At 29.5% G+C, this 15154-nt stretch overlaps 1 protein-coding gene across 1 annotated transcript in view; it reads left to right on the forward strand.

The window, feature by feature from the left end:
* Positions 1–8647, forward strand: part of LOC107454932 (actin-interacting protein 1 flr) — a gene marked incomplete at its 5' end in the record, with an annotated part of 34700 nt that extends 26053 nt beyond the window's left edge. The window contains 2 exon segments of the mRNA XM_071178170.1: positions 2924–3074; positions 6026–8647. Of these exon segments, the coding sequence (XP_071034271.1) occupies positions 2924–3074; positions 6026–6132 (258 nt within the window).
* Between the last annotated feature and the right edge of the window lie 6507 nt (positions 8648–15154).

A 15154-nucleotide genomic window follows, 5' to 3' on the forward strand; every position in this document is an offset into this window, starting at 1 on the left:
TTCCTAGTTTTTGGCTACTATTTTCATGTTTTAGGCTACTAAAAGCAACTATTTTGTTCATTTTTTCTGTGGCAACTCTGTAATAAGCATATAACTCTTGGTTGCACTCACTCCAATTTTTGAAGATTTGAGGAGTTAAATATTTGATTAAAAAATTAAAATTTTGTTATATGTAACTTCCAGTTTTTAGATTTTTAAAAGTATTTAAACCAATGAAAGTTGTTGAAAATGAGATTAAGTGCATATGACTCCAAAAATACTTATGTTCTCAAAAATTATTAGTAATTACTGGTAATTAAATTACTGTAATTAGAATTTTTAAACTTTTTACTACTTAGAAACTGTCTGCATGAAATAATTGTTTTGTTTTTAGCCAATAATTGTTTAGCCTTTTCTTTAACTGCTTCCAATAATTTGTCCATACGTTTCGTTTTAACACGTTTTTATTCGGCCGAAAGCAAAACAAAAAATAATAATCTGCTATGATTGGAAGTTTGCCAATATTTGTTAAGGAGTTTTGCTATTTGTGGGACTGCAGCCGTGTTTTGTACGATGGTTGATGAATTCACATAGAAAAAAAAAGAGTAAAAAAAGGGCATTCACGAGTAATGCAGATGATGTTTCAGATTATGAACATATACAAAGACTAATATTTAACTTTTTTCACTTGCCCGAGATAATTTGGGATGGTAAACTAACTGATGGTAAATTATATATTTTTACGCTTAAAACAGGGTCCTTAAAAACTGCTTAATTTTTATTTTGGAAAATAAGGGCCCTTAAAGTACTTAATTTTGGTACAAGGTTTTTAAAAGTCCTGAATTTTTCAGCATCACAATAGTTGATAGGAACAATTTTTCGGTTCAATTTTTTAAAACAAAATGTCATTCTTTTATTGTTTAGATCATTCATCGAGGGTAAAGCGCATTTCAGAGAGACAAAAATAAATGGGGAGGACTGGTTCTTTCATTAATATATTCAGCTTTGTGCCTAGAATGAGGAGAGGGAAGCCATCTAAAAGAAAAGAATAGTGTGTACAATACTGGGATACATGGAGAAAAAAATAGTGCTTTTTTTTAGGGGGCAGTTTTAAGATACCCAAGACCCACACGAACCTTCAAAATTGACAGAATTCAAGAAATTCAGTTCTACTGGTAACGCATCTCCTTATAGGAGTTGAGTAAAACACTAAGAAATGAAGTATCAAAAAAAATTTTTGAACTAAATTCCATAATGACAACTATTTATTAAAATCTTGACGAATTAAATAAATTTGTATTATATTTCAATGTGTAATAAGTAAATGTAAATTTAAAGAAAGCAATAAAAAATTTTAAATTCGTGATTGTAATAAAAATTAAACAGATTTGTAAGAAACAGGGTTCGAAAAATCCCAACCCTGGGTTTTTCATAAAAAACCTGGGGTTTGCTGGGTTTTTGATGAAAGTTTTAGATTGTTACGCTATTATTTTTATGTCTCTAGGATAAGCAGATAGTTACATAAAAATGCAAATCTTCTCAACTAAAGGATCCTTAGATTTTAATAATCATTTTATTCAGTGAACATTGCAATTTAATATACTGTTTTTAATTTTTATTCAATTTTTGATTGCTTTAAAATTAGTTCATGTTTTTCGCCAGAATGTTTAGTAACATGTATAAAATTTCTAATAACAAGTTTGGCTGGACATAATTTAGTGTAAAGTTCATCATAAAAGTAAATATAACACATTTGCTGGTCTAGAAGTGAAATATAGAAACTTGTTGAATTAATTTTCAAAATTTTTTATTTACTCTTTTTTTTAGAAAAATACACGGAAAAAATTTCAAATCTTAATTTCTGCACTTAATTTTACAATTCAATTTCAATGAAATCATTAAAAATGGAAAACTGATTAGTTTCATAAATGCGTTAACTTTAACATTCTGAAAATATTTTTTAAAAAAAAGACCCGGATTTGCAAAAATTCTCTGATACTTCTTTGGCGAGCCCTGATAATTATTACAATTATATATCAGTACTTACATTATAATAAAATTGTTTTTTTGCTCATTGATTTTTTTTTAAGAAAGGTAAGTAATTGGCACTGACACTGGAGGTATATTCGATGATAAACAATCAGACTATTTTTAAATTCCTTCATTCCTCGATAAAGTACTTAATTTTTTCATTATGTTTTGTTTCAGTTCCTTGTATTTATTAATAAAATAAAAATTTTTTTGATTTTTTGCTTATTTTTTCAAAAAAAAAAGAAATGGTAATGGAAGCAGTTAAATGTTTGTAACATAAATGAATCTAATCTTTTCGAGATTCGTGTTTTGTTTATTCCTCTTAAAATAATCACGCAATGATTCAGTGAAGCATTGCGAAATCAACATGTATGCACAGTAGTATATACTTAAGTAAAACTTCGCAAATATAAAAAAATGAAGTTTGTTTCTAATCCTTGCATCTGTGACTCTCAAAGGTGTGCAGCGTAAATTCCTTTTCCAAATTTTTTTAGCTTTTTTTGAAATTTTGTGTTATTATGCATGAACAAAGTTAACTGTTAACCGATCTCGTAGCCACAACAAAAATACGAGACTCAATTTTGTTCGAAACAAATACTGGTTTTAAAGTGTACTTGTTCTTCTACAAGCAAGTCTTGTTACATAATGGTTGAACTTCTTTCCTGACTTAAAATATTATACTTCAATGTTTACAACAATGTTCTTATTTCACTAATGCCTTAAATTTAATCTTTCTTTTTTTAAAGTTCAAAAAAGTAACAGGAACAGTATGGGTTTATGAAACAAATAACACTGGGAAAACCATACCTTGAGAATCACTGATTTTAATCTATTCATTACTTAGACGAAGAATAGCATTTTCAGTTGTATTTGAAAAAGAATTATTTGTGACTTATGAAAATCTTTTTTAAAGCTTGCTCATACACAAGATTGGTGTTTCCACACTGCGAGAATCAACGCTTTGTCATGGGCACCCAATTCATTATTTTTGGCTACGGGTAGTCTGGATACAAATATAATTATATGGTCTGTAGAAGCACCTACAAAACACACAAGTATCAAAAGTAAGTCATTAATTCTAGTTTATGTATTATTCATTTGAACTTATTTTCTGCACCACTATACATACATGATTCGAAAGTTTATATGCCACGCCATTTGTTCTAGCTCCTTCCTGACGAGGCTTTCCAAAAGTTGGCGAAATGATTTTTGATTGCCTACCACTCTCTAAAATATTTTTCGAAAAGCGTAGTTGTAGGCTGGCCTTCGGATTACAAATTACGTAATGAAGTTATTTTTGCCTTTCTAGATTTTTTTTTCCGAGACCAAATGATCTATGAATCCAAAATGTCCAAATGATCTATGTTCTTAAGTAAATGATCTATGAATAAAGCTGTATTATAACATAAAAATGGGCCTACTGGAGTTCTGTGAACGAGGAAATTCTACGGTGTCGAAACCCCAACTGTTTAAATCTCTCAAATTTTTGGTTTTTTTGTAATTTCTGTTAAATGTTTGATAACAGGATTGCTTTTTTTTATTAAAGGGGAGGAGGAAACAAAATAAGGTTTTTGGGGATGCATCAACTGGCTACTTTCGAGCGAAATATAATGAGACCTATGCTATTGAGCACATGGCAGTTTCAAAATTGGCCAGTTATAACTAAGAAATCTATCCTTGGGTCCTTGTTTATAGAACTGAAATCAGAGTTAGGTTTAAACCAAATATTTTTTTTTTTTATAAAAACCAAACCTGATTTTTTTTAAAAGTATTTTGTATAATTAAATTTTTTGTTATAATTTTTTTCAGTTAGTAACAAAATAAAAAAGATTTATAATTTTGAGTTTAATTGCTAATGGGGAATCTTTATTATTTCAAAGTGAACATAAATCTGCAACTTCCCACAAAAATATTTATGTTAAACTAGGTTTGCATTTCATCCAGAAGAAACCTATTTCTTCCAGGAGAATGGAGGAAACAAAAAATGACCCGTGGATGAAATATTTTAAGAATAAATTTAATTTAAGGAAATTAAATTTATTATAGTAACCAAAAGTTTCTCCCGTTTACTTTTTTTTTTAAAAAAAATATTCGTTTATTTATTAATTAATTTTATGGAGGATTTTGAAATCTATATCCAGGGGTGATTGTATTCCAGGTTCAACAGATGAATAAAACCGGAATTCCGGGGTGATTGTATTCCAGGTTTTTTTCTAATCCCTCTAGGTCTCTATATTTTTCGTATCATCCATCTCAAGACCTATTCAAACGAAATTTTTGCCGCAATCAAAAATTTAAAGTAAGAATTAAACTCTACAATTTAAAATTTAAATTTAGAAACCTTCGCCAAATAGCGTTGCCCTAACGTTTTCATAAACATGACGCTTCTGCAATTTTGAAATTTTTTTTTTTTTTTTTTGGTTTGTCAGATTTTTAATATTTGAAACTATATTGGAATCTGCAAATATCGCAATTTATATTCAAGCGATTTTAATATCAATCATTGATTTTCATATTTACCTAGTTTAAAAGTTACTAGTTGTGAATCATATTTACGTGATTTAGAAATGTAATATTGCAATTTGTATTTACACATTTTTGAAATTGATATCACGATTCATTTTCACGCTGGTTTAAAATCCAATGTTGTTATTCGTATTCAAGGAATCTAAAAATCATGTATCTCAGTTCGTATTTACGCGACTCAGAAATTCAATATTGCGATTTGTATATTTGCGTTAAGTCCAATATCGCGATTCATATTCACGAGATTTTGTATTTTCGCCTTCTTAAAATCCAATATTGTGATTATTGTAAGAAATAAATTGTTTTCTTAAATTAATTACTATATAAAGTGATTGGTAATTCTATTATGAATTTTAGTTAAAAATAAATATTTAATGTAAATAGTATAAAAAGTGAAATCTTGTTAATCAAGGTTTTGCACTTAAAATTTTCAGGGTTTTTCTCGTTGTAACACAATCACCCCTCATCATTTAAATATTCATACATACCATTATTTTGAAGTGCTTAAAAGGTGCTTATTTTTTGTTGAAATATTTGGCTAATGATACAGTAAGTAGCTCTAAAATGAATACATACTATTATTTAAACTACATTATAGTTTTGCACTGTTTTAAGATATATATTTCTTTTTAAAAAAGTTTCTTCCGTCAGGAGAAGCCTATTTCTTTTGAGCCAATTTTTTCCTACTATTTGCCATTCCTGATTGTTAAATAATGCTAATTTTTAATGGTTGTTTAAATAATGCAACCAAATTTTTAAAAAATAAGTCATAATGCCTGTTAAAAATGCTTATGCATTTTCTGTAATTTTTTAAATGATATAATGTTACGATTAAACGTTTATTTTTATCTACTGTAATACATTATGTATACTGCTAAATAAAGGCATTTTTGTAAATTATTACATTTTGCAAATCATTACATTTTTATATATGCTAACTATCAAGTAGGAAAATTAAATTTTACATACATGCATACACATTTAGATATTCATTGCTTATCTGCTTGCATTATTAATAACTAAGCATATTATATAAATAAGCATATTCAAAATATTGTACTTTTTTATTCACATATTTATGAACATATTTACACACGGGCTACGGATTCGCTAAGTTCACATATTTATGAACAAAAGTGAATTTTCTTTTTTGGTATTCTTAATAAAAGTATTAATGCATATTTAAATACTTTTTAATGGTTTAATTATGGGCTTAACATGTTATTTAACATTTTGTTTTAAATAAACGAAGAAAACCTGATTTGAAGAACAACAAAAAACATGTTTTAAACCCCTCCTCTCCCCCCAAAAAAGCTGGTTTTAATCAAAAGACTTTTTTTTCTTCCAATTCTGGCTGACACCATTGTTTGCTCATGTTTAGGATATTATTTGTTATTTATTCAACTCACACTTAAATGTTGTTAAAATTAACGAGGCTCAAAAATCATACTCTGATGCAAAGTAATTTTTTTTAACTTTTTATTTGCAGAAGCACATCCTCAAAGTCAAATTACACGTCTCGCATTTCTAGAAAACACAGTTTTAGTGTCAACTGGACAAGATGGTAATGTTAAAATATGGGACATTGTTTATTAAGTTTGATGTGTGATTAATGATAGCGATTGTTTTTTCATAACGCTTTTTACAAATCTCCTCTCCAAGAACAAATGCTTTCATTTTTTTTTTAAAGAACACTATAATTTGTGATAAAGTTGGATAGATTTTGTGAATAAAATATAAAAAAATTTGACTGCATATTTGAATAAGCAAAAGTTCAGTCTGGAGCTTCATTAACTTATACGATTTTAATATCTTTTTGTTTATGAATACTGTCGGTGTAGTTCTTACTTGATTGCTTGTTTTTAGTCAGTAATTGTGCTTTTGTTTGATATTTCACGGTGTGTTCCTTTTGATATGATTTTTTTAGCATACTTTTTTTTGTTCTTATTTTTTTTTTCTTACGTTAATATTTGTTGTCATCTATTATTGCTCTGTTAATCTTTTAGTTGAACCCAGTAGCTTTTACCAAAGATGTTAAAAGAAAAATGCAAACTAACACTCTTTTATATTAATCAATTTAAATAAGAAAGATAAATGAACTGATTTTATAAGAGAAGAAAAAGATTCTGCACTCATGTGCCAAAATGTATAAATTTGAAACCTATTGATTGTGTGAATGTGAGATTCCAAAAGCCTGTCTTTTTTTACAACGTATATAATTACAGTAAATCTCAGTTTCGATTCTATACTATGTACCATTATTAGTAATGAAAATGTGTTTGTTTATTGACTGTTCTATGCATAGAAAGTCATGATTATCCTTTCAAGGGAAAAACCTCATTCTTCATACAACAGGGTGCGTAGCGCTTTTAAAAAGTGCTTAAAGGTGCTTATTTTCGTTTTTTAAAAGCCCTTAAAGGTGCTTTTTTCATTGAGTGTTTTTAAAAAATGCTTAATTTTCCTTTTTTCAAAATGAAATTTTTCCTTTACCGTGTAGATTTTAGCTTCGAATTATGCAAAAACACAGTTCACATTGTAATGTTCAACGTTTTCACAATTAATTCAACCCCAATTATGGTATTGTCAGTCCACAACGTATGAACATGCCATTTGTTTTACATGATTCAAAATTTCATGATTTTTGACAACTGTCAAAAACAATGCCAAAAGTTTTTTTTTATTTACATGACGGTTAAAACAAGATAAAACAGTTAATTGCTAGAAACTTACCAACCCTGCCTAATTATTATATTTTTTTAAAGTGCTTGAAAGGTGCTTATTTTTTGTTGAATAATTTGGCTACGCACCCTGTACAATCCCGTACATCTGGAATTACATTGAGGAGAAATGGAAAAATCTAAATTTCTAAAATATCAGGAAATTTCTAAATGCAAAAATCAACCTAAACCGAAGTTGTATAGAAAAACTGCCATTGGGTTAATATCACTTCATACAAGAAATATTTTTAAATCTTCAGTTTAATTTTTACTTTTGTTTTTTCATTTCAAATGATTTTTGTAGGCTAGAAGGAGAAAAAAAATATTTTTTTAAGGATCCTCTGACATTTCTTTTTAATAGTGTAAGTGAAGATTAAAATTTTTGTGCCAAAAACTTTTCATTAAGTAGGACAATTATCCTCATGGTTATTTCTGACTCATTTTGTCCTCTTTATGTAAATGTTTCAGAAACTCATTTCTTTAAGAAAACTAAGAATCTTCGCAATTTTCTAAGAAAAATAAATATATCATGATGAACTGGAATTATTGTATTGTAGAATTTTTATATGCAAGAAACAAAAGCAATCTTCTATTTCTATTAATTTTGAGAAATTTTCATTTATTTTTTTTTACAAAAATTTGTTAGAGTCGCATTTTATTTATCTGAAACCTAAAGTGAAATAGGGCGTTGTAAGAATTTTAAGCAATAGTGAAAATTTTTTTAATTAAATAATGTTTATTATGTTTTTTTTTGTATAGTACAATTCTTTGATTTACTTTTTTTTAAATACATCTTTCATCAAAATATATTATTTATTTATAAATGCTTCCATTTTTATAAATGTTACAAAATATTGACAATTTATGTGTGTATAAAATCAAAATATTTAATTAAAAATTGAAAAAAAATTTCTTTTTGAATGTGTATTATCCAAAGTGCTATTATTTTAAAAAATATTGCATTGAATAATATTTGTATGTAGAAGTAAAAGTGGTTTTTGTTTTCTGTAAATTTTTTTAGCAAGCAAATACTAAGTAATTTTTTTGTGAATCAACATTGTTGTGGAAATTTTTTTATTTGAATAACACATGAATTATTTATGTTATCCATCTGAGCTTTTTTATTTTGAAGGAAGGGGGGAACTGATTATCTTTCTATTTTATTTACATTTTTGGAGTATTGGTGAAAATCTTATTAATCTGAAGTTGCAATATAATGAGAAAAAAACTGGACAATTGGACAGTTTTTGATAAAACTCTTTGATAAATCCCTATTTTTGTATGTATGTGGATAAAAAAAAAATCTTGTTTATCTTTTTTGTGGAAAAATTTATTTAAACTGTGGAAATCTGGGCTTATGGAGCCTTGTTTGAAAATAAATGTTTACAAATTTACTGTGTCTGTCTATATCATTCTACAAGTTGATTATTTTTTACTTAATAATTATGTTTTAAAGTACAATTACAAAACTTATATTATCCCTGTTTAATTGGACCCTGATGGGATGAGAGACTGCATGTTTGAGACCCTGGAAAAGAGTATCCTAGTAGTTGGGAGGCCGTGCTTCAGCTAAACAGGAGGTTCATATTGACCTGTATGCATCAACCAGCTAGTCACGAATAATATCATCTGTTTTGTCTTGGTTACCTACTCGGGGGATGCGATTTTTCCGCTTTTTGTCTCTCGAATTTCAGCCTTTTTATCAAAAACTCCGATTCTCTGAAAGTTTTTTTTTATAAGTATACCGCTTTTTTTGAAAATTCAGCCGGTTAAATAAAATAATTATGTTTCTTTAAGATTTTCAAAGATAAACAAGAAAATTCAAACTACGCAGCTGCATTTTTTCTTATTTTAGCCATTTTATGCGCAGAAAATAAGATTTTCAGCATATTTACTTGCCCGCCGGCTAACTCATATTTTCGTAACTCAGAGGTCGCTGCTTTTCTTGTCGAGTCTTTATCACGAGATTTTAATGTGAAACATCTTTTTTTTGTATGAACTTGATTTAAAGGTTGCGATTCTTATTCACGCAATTTAACCTTTTGTTTACGGCTGGTACAACATGTCGACCACATGTGAAGGTACAACAAGGAACCCTGTAAGGAAAGGGTTAAGTATTGTACATTGCGATTCTTATTGACGAGGTTTAAAAATCCAATATCGCGATTTGTTTTTACATGTTTTTGAAATCCTATGTATCGTATTCACGCGAATTTGAAATCCAATATCGTGATTCGTTTATGCGGTTGTATTATCAAACATCGATTTTTATATTTATATATGATTTAAAAATAATTATTTCAAAATTATGCATCGTGATTCGTATTTACACGATCTAAAAATTACGCATCATGATTTGTATTTTTGAAATAGTTTCATATTCATGTGATTTAAAATCAATAGTTTCATATTCATGTGATTACAATACTTGTTAACACTATTTTAAATGATTCATCCTAGATTGTCGCAGAATATCATTGTTTGTCAACAAAGCAAATAAGAAAACGAAATTTCTATAAACAATAAATTTATTAAAAAAAAAAAACACATTAAATTGTTAGACAAACAGAGTGAATACAAAACAATGCTTCATGATGATCCATGCCAGAACAGCAAATAAAAAGGAACTGCAGACCCAGAGTTGGCCATCGATTACAACTGTAATTGATTACAGCTATGTAATCAAAATTTTTTGATTACATCAGAATTGAGCGAAAATGTAATCGATTATATTTTTCAATTACAGTAATTAATTGCTTGTAATGATTACAACTGTAATCGTGATTACAATACTCGATTACTTGTAATCATGATTACAAACATTCATAATTTCGATTACACCCGTAATCGTGATTACATAACCAATTACTTGAATCGTGATTACAAGTAATCATAATATATGATTACAATTTGATTGCATGTAATTATGATTACATGTAATCTAAATACACGATTACAAGACCATTCTATTCTTATAAATGATTATATTTTACAGTAGATAGTATAATGTATCTTATGATATATTTTGTACATATTTACATGTATTACATTTTGTACGTATTTGTATACGTACAAATGAATGTAACTAAAATATATGTACATATGATTTTATCTAATGCATGTGTACAGACATTTTAGTAACACACACACATGTTCAGTCCGCAACAAAAAAAACGAATGACCCTGAATAACTTTCGTTCTAATGATCGGATTTTCGCGAACTAAGTGTCAATCTTAATGGTTCAGGGGGGTGACCTCAAATATGCTAATTAATTAGTGCTAACTATTACTTAAGTTACGAAATCAGACACAAAAACGTACTTTCTCTGAATAAACATATACTTTTTTTTACATATTTGGAATCCTGACACTTAATTTACACTAAATAAAATTTCGAAAAAATTGGATCGCAATAAAGATTTACATATATGGCGAAAGTTTAAAAATGTGCCAAATTACCTCGCCATAGATGGGGAAATAACTGATAACAACCATAAAGAAACTGAATGAATGATAAGACGGGAAAACATAGTGCTTCTCGTTGCTAAGCAATCAAAAAAAAATGTTTCGAGTTGCTTTCTGGTTAAAGGAAACAGATTGTTATTGTTTTTTTAAATCTCCTTTGAAAAGGAAATTTAAATCAATTAATAAATTATTTTTGATTCTCCAAGATTTTAGAATCTTGACGTTGAACTTTCTATCTGACATTATTTATTATTTTAAAGCTGTTTTAACGTCATTTGTATGACAATTTTGAATTAAAACCAAATTTTCATAAGTTATTATTAAATTTATGAAGAGTTGTAGGGTTAATTGCATTTGCACCTCACTTCGAGTTTCTTAGGAAAGGAAAAAGAATGATCAAGCAAAGGTGAACCTGAAAAAAGATAGCTATTCTGATGCATAATCATAAGATTTTATGAAATTCACGGTATTTATATTCGATAAAATTGTAAAACTTAGTAAATGTTATACGGCATTTTAAAAGCATTTTGGTATATATGTATATATATAGTCAACCCTCCTATAACTCGGTGAGTGCGTACCACGTTATATGGAAATCGCGCTATAAGAAACTCGGATTTAACCGTACAAACCAGGCTAATTCGTCGCGCGTACTGTGGAAACCGTCTACCGCGCTATAAGAAACGCAGAATTAGTACAAATCACATCATTCTTACCGCGTTATATGGAGACCAATAAGGACAGGATAAATTATTTCTATTGAATTGAAGAGTTTATATAAAGAAATCATACCAAAATTAAACTAAAAAACTGTTTTCCAACAAAAACAAGAAAGACTTTTGTAAAATTTAATCTTTCAACACTCATCCTCGCTGTCAGATAATATGAGTCGCCTAACTCGTCTTCTTTTAATAGGCAAAATGTCTTCCTCACTTGGCTCATCTTCACATTGGTTTTCGATTGTAGCTTTTTTTTCTAACTCCACTAAAACCTCTCTATAGGGAGCTAAGCAATTTCTTAACTATCTTTTAAACTTTGCTCTACGCACCGTTGAATGATCAGTTTCAATGAAATGGAGTTCTAATTCTTTAGCCAAATTTAGCCCTTTTTTCACATCTTGTAAATCGACATTTGGCACCCATTCGTTTTTCTTATTTTTGTTTACCAATGGATTTGAGGTGGGTGCATCAATTAAATCCATCAGTTCATCCTCATCTAAAGTTTCTTCCCCGAGTACGAGTTCTCTTACATCCTGATGGTTTGTTGTAAATTCTTCATCGCCTAAACGAGAAGCAATGTTTATTATTTCTGTAACTGGGAGTGAAATTGTAGAATCATCTTGTATTGCTTGAACCATTTCAGGTAAAAGGGGTTTCCAACACGCATTAAGCGTTGATGGTTTAATTTCCGCGCAAGCCGATGACACGGTTCTAATACAATCTAAAATAGAAAATTCCATCCAAACTTGAGTAAGGGTTTTATTTTCACTACTTTCTAATCTGTCGAAAATGGTTTGGAAAACTTGGCGTGTGTAATACATTTTTAAAGTTTGAATGACTCCTTGGTCCAAAGGTTGTATTAATGACGTGCAGTTAGGAGGAAGGAAGACAATTTTTATATTTGGATGATCCAGTTGTATGTTGTGGCAACCAGCGTTATTAAGAACCAATAAAACTTTGAAATACAAATTTTTTCTCCATCGTATGGGTTTCCACTGCCGGGATAAAACAATTATAAAACCAATCCTTAAATAAATCTTGGGTCATCCAAGCTTTCTTATTAGATCGCCAGAATACAGGCAATTCGGTCTTATTAATGTTTTTCATAACACGGNCCATTTCAGGTAAAAGGGGTTTCCAACACGCATTAAGCGTTGATGGTTTAATTTCCGCGCAAGCCGATGACACGGTTCTAATACAATCTAAAATAGAAAATTCCATCCAAACTTGAGTAAGGGTTTTATTTTCACTACTTTCTAATCTGTCGAAAATGGTTTGGAAAACTTGGCGTGTGTAATACATTTTTAAAGTTTGAATGACTCCTTGGTCCAAAGGTTGTATTAATGACGTGCAGTTAGGAGGAAGGAAGACAATTTTTACATTTGGATGACCCAGTTGTATGTTGTGGCAACCAGCGTTATCAAGAACCAATAAAACTTTGAAATACAAATTTTTTTCTTCATCGTATGAGTTTCCACTGCCGGGATAAAACAATTATAAAACCAATCCTTAAATAAATCTTGGGTCATCCAAGCTTTCTTATTAGATCGCCAGAATACAGGCAATTCGGTCTTATTAATGTTTTTCATAACACGGGGAGTTGAAGAACGATTTATTTTATCATCAGGCTCCTTGATAGATTGCTGCACATATGAAGGGTTCTTTTGAAGGTTTAAACCCCTGAGCACGCCTTTGATTTTTCAAAATGAAGGTTCTAGATGGTAGTTTTTTCCAATACATCTCATGGGCGTTAAAAATCTGATGAGGTGAATAGCCTCCTTCATTGATAATTCTAGCTAATTCCAGCTTATAATTCTCGGCAGCGTCTGCTGAGGCCTGTTCTCCTTGAAACTTAATATTGTGTAATGAGTACCTTTTTTTTTTTAGTTTTTCAAACCACCCTTTACTCGCGACAAACGAATGATTTTCTAGCTCTGCAGAAGAATGCCCAATATTCCTTAAATGTTCATAGATTTTAAGTGCTTTCTGCTTGATAAGATAAGAATCTTTTTGGCTATACAGTCTTCCAACCAGATCATTAACGCCCGTTCCATTTTAACCATCAGATTAGAATTTCGTGTGCGAGTAACACGTTTAGCACCTAACGGACAGCCGTCTGCCACAGTTTTCCTTATATTGTCTGCATTTTTCTTTAGGGTTCGAATTGTAGATTCATTCAACTTGGTTGATTTTGCAACCGACGATAGTTTTTCCCCGTCTTCTAAACGATTTAGAATTTCGATTTTATCTTCAAGAGATATAAACTTTCTTTTTAACCCTTTCCTTGTTTCTTTCGTGTTTGACATGATGCAAATCTAGGGTTAATAATTACTTTATTTTTATTATATCGGAACAAATGAAGAATATTACTTACAGTATTGTGTAATGTTGTCCAATTATAAATCACAAATTAAACAGCAAAAAGCTGAACGAACGAACGGTGCAGAAAATTTTTTAGAAAGACTTGGTCACCAACAAAACATGTGCACTGTGAAAGAGCTCTGAAAAGACTAAAACCGATGTCGCTATGAGATAAGCCGGAGATAATCTTTATGTAAACATATCTAGTTACTATATCGCGATCCCACTGCCTGGACCTACATAAAACTGGCGCCATCTGTTCCCTTATAATTCAAATAGGCCCTAACGAACTAAACAGCTTAGGCTAAACATTCTTAGGCTACGCGGAAGGAACTTATGGGATGCTGTTGACGGAAACCGCGTTATAGAAGGGTTGACTGTATACTGTTTTACATTTGGGTCTTGATCATTATTTTGATAATGATTTTACACTCGTTAAAGTGAACATATGCATTTTCATACTTTAACAGGATTTATGTGATCTTTAAGAACGTAAGAGCATCAATATTGTTAAAGTTATATTTAAAATTAAAATTTTGGGACCAGATATTTTGAGTTAATGAAATTAACTATTTTATATTTTAAGTTTTCATGCCCCCATTTCAGTATCTTAAGGACCTTACGAGCTCTGTTTAAAAAGAGAGTATCGTATCATATACTCTCTTTTTAAACATATGTTACCGGCAAAGTATGAAATCCGGCATTTTGTAGAATGCCTAGGCATTGTAGATAATGCCTAAAATTAGCCGGAAAATTATGAAATGATTTATATTTCACACATTTCCAAGTCATTCTATTAAATGCCAAATGAGAAACCGGCAAAGTATAAAATACATCTCCGATTCGTCAAAATGTCATTCAAAAATGACAATTAGGTCATTTTCTTATTTTTTATATGAAAATTTTGCTTCCCTTAATAAGAAAAGCATAAATTATGTTTTGCACAACTTTTTTTTTCTTTACACATTTTGAATAAATGTTTTTTAATGGCACTCCCAGTATGTCAACAATCACATAGTGGTTTTGGTGAATGTCCGAAATATTTATTTCATCCGATTTGATATTAATTTATTCGTGGATATAATTACATTTATTACAGGTTGCTATGTATGAATATATAAGTATATATATATGTAAAAGTGAGTTGAATAGCGTTAAAATGAAATTCGATGTCATTATTCTGTATTGCAATATGGTCCTATATCTCCCCTTAATATTGAACCATAATATTCAATTTGGACTAAGCATTTTTTTACCCTGTTCTTGTGTAACCTACCAGAGGAAATAATTATAGGTCTAAAGGGGTCCACAATGTGCCCCTATAGGTTTTTATGTATGCATATATATATATATATA

Source organism: Parasteatoda tepidariorum, chromosome 3 (genome assembly GCF_043381705.1).
Source record: "Parasteatoda tepidariorum isolate YZ-2023 chromosome 3, CAS_Ptep_4.0, whole genome shotgun sequence".
NCBI classification, from domain to species: domain Eukaryota; kingdom Metazoa; phylum Arthropoda; class Arachnida; order Araneae; family Theridiidae; genus Parasteatoda; species Parasteatoda tepidariorum.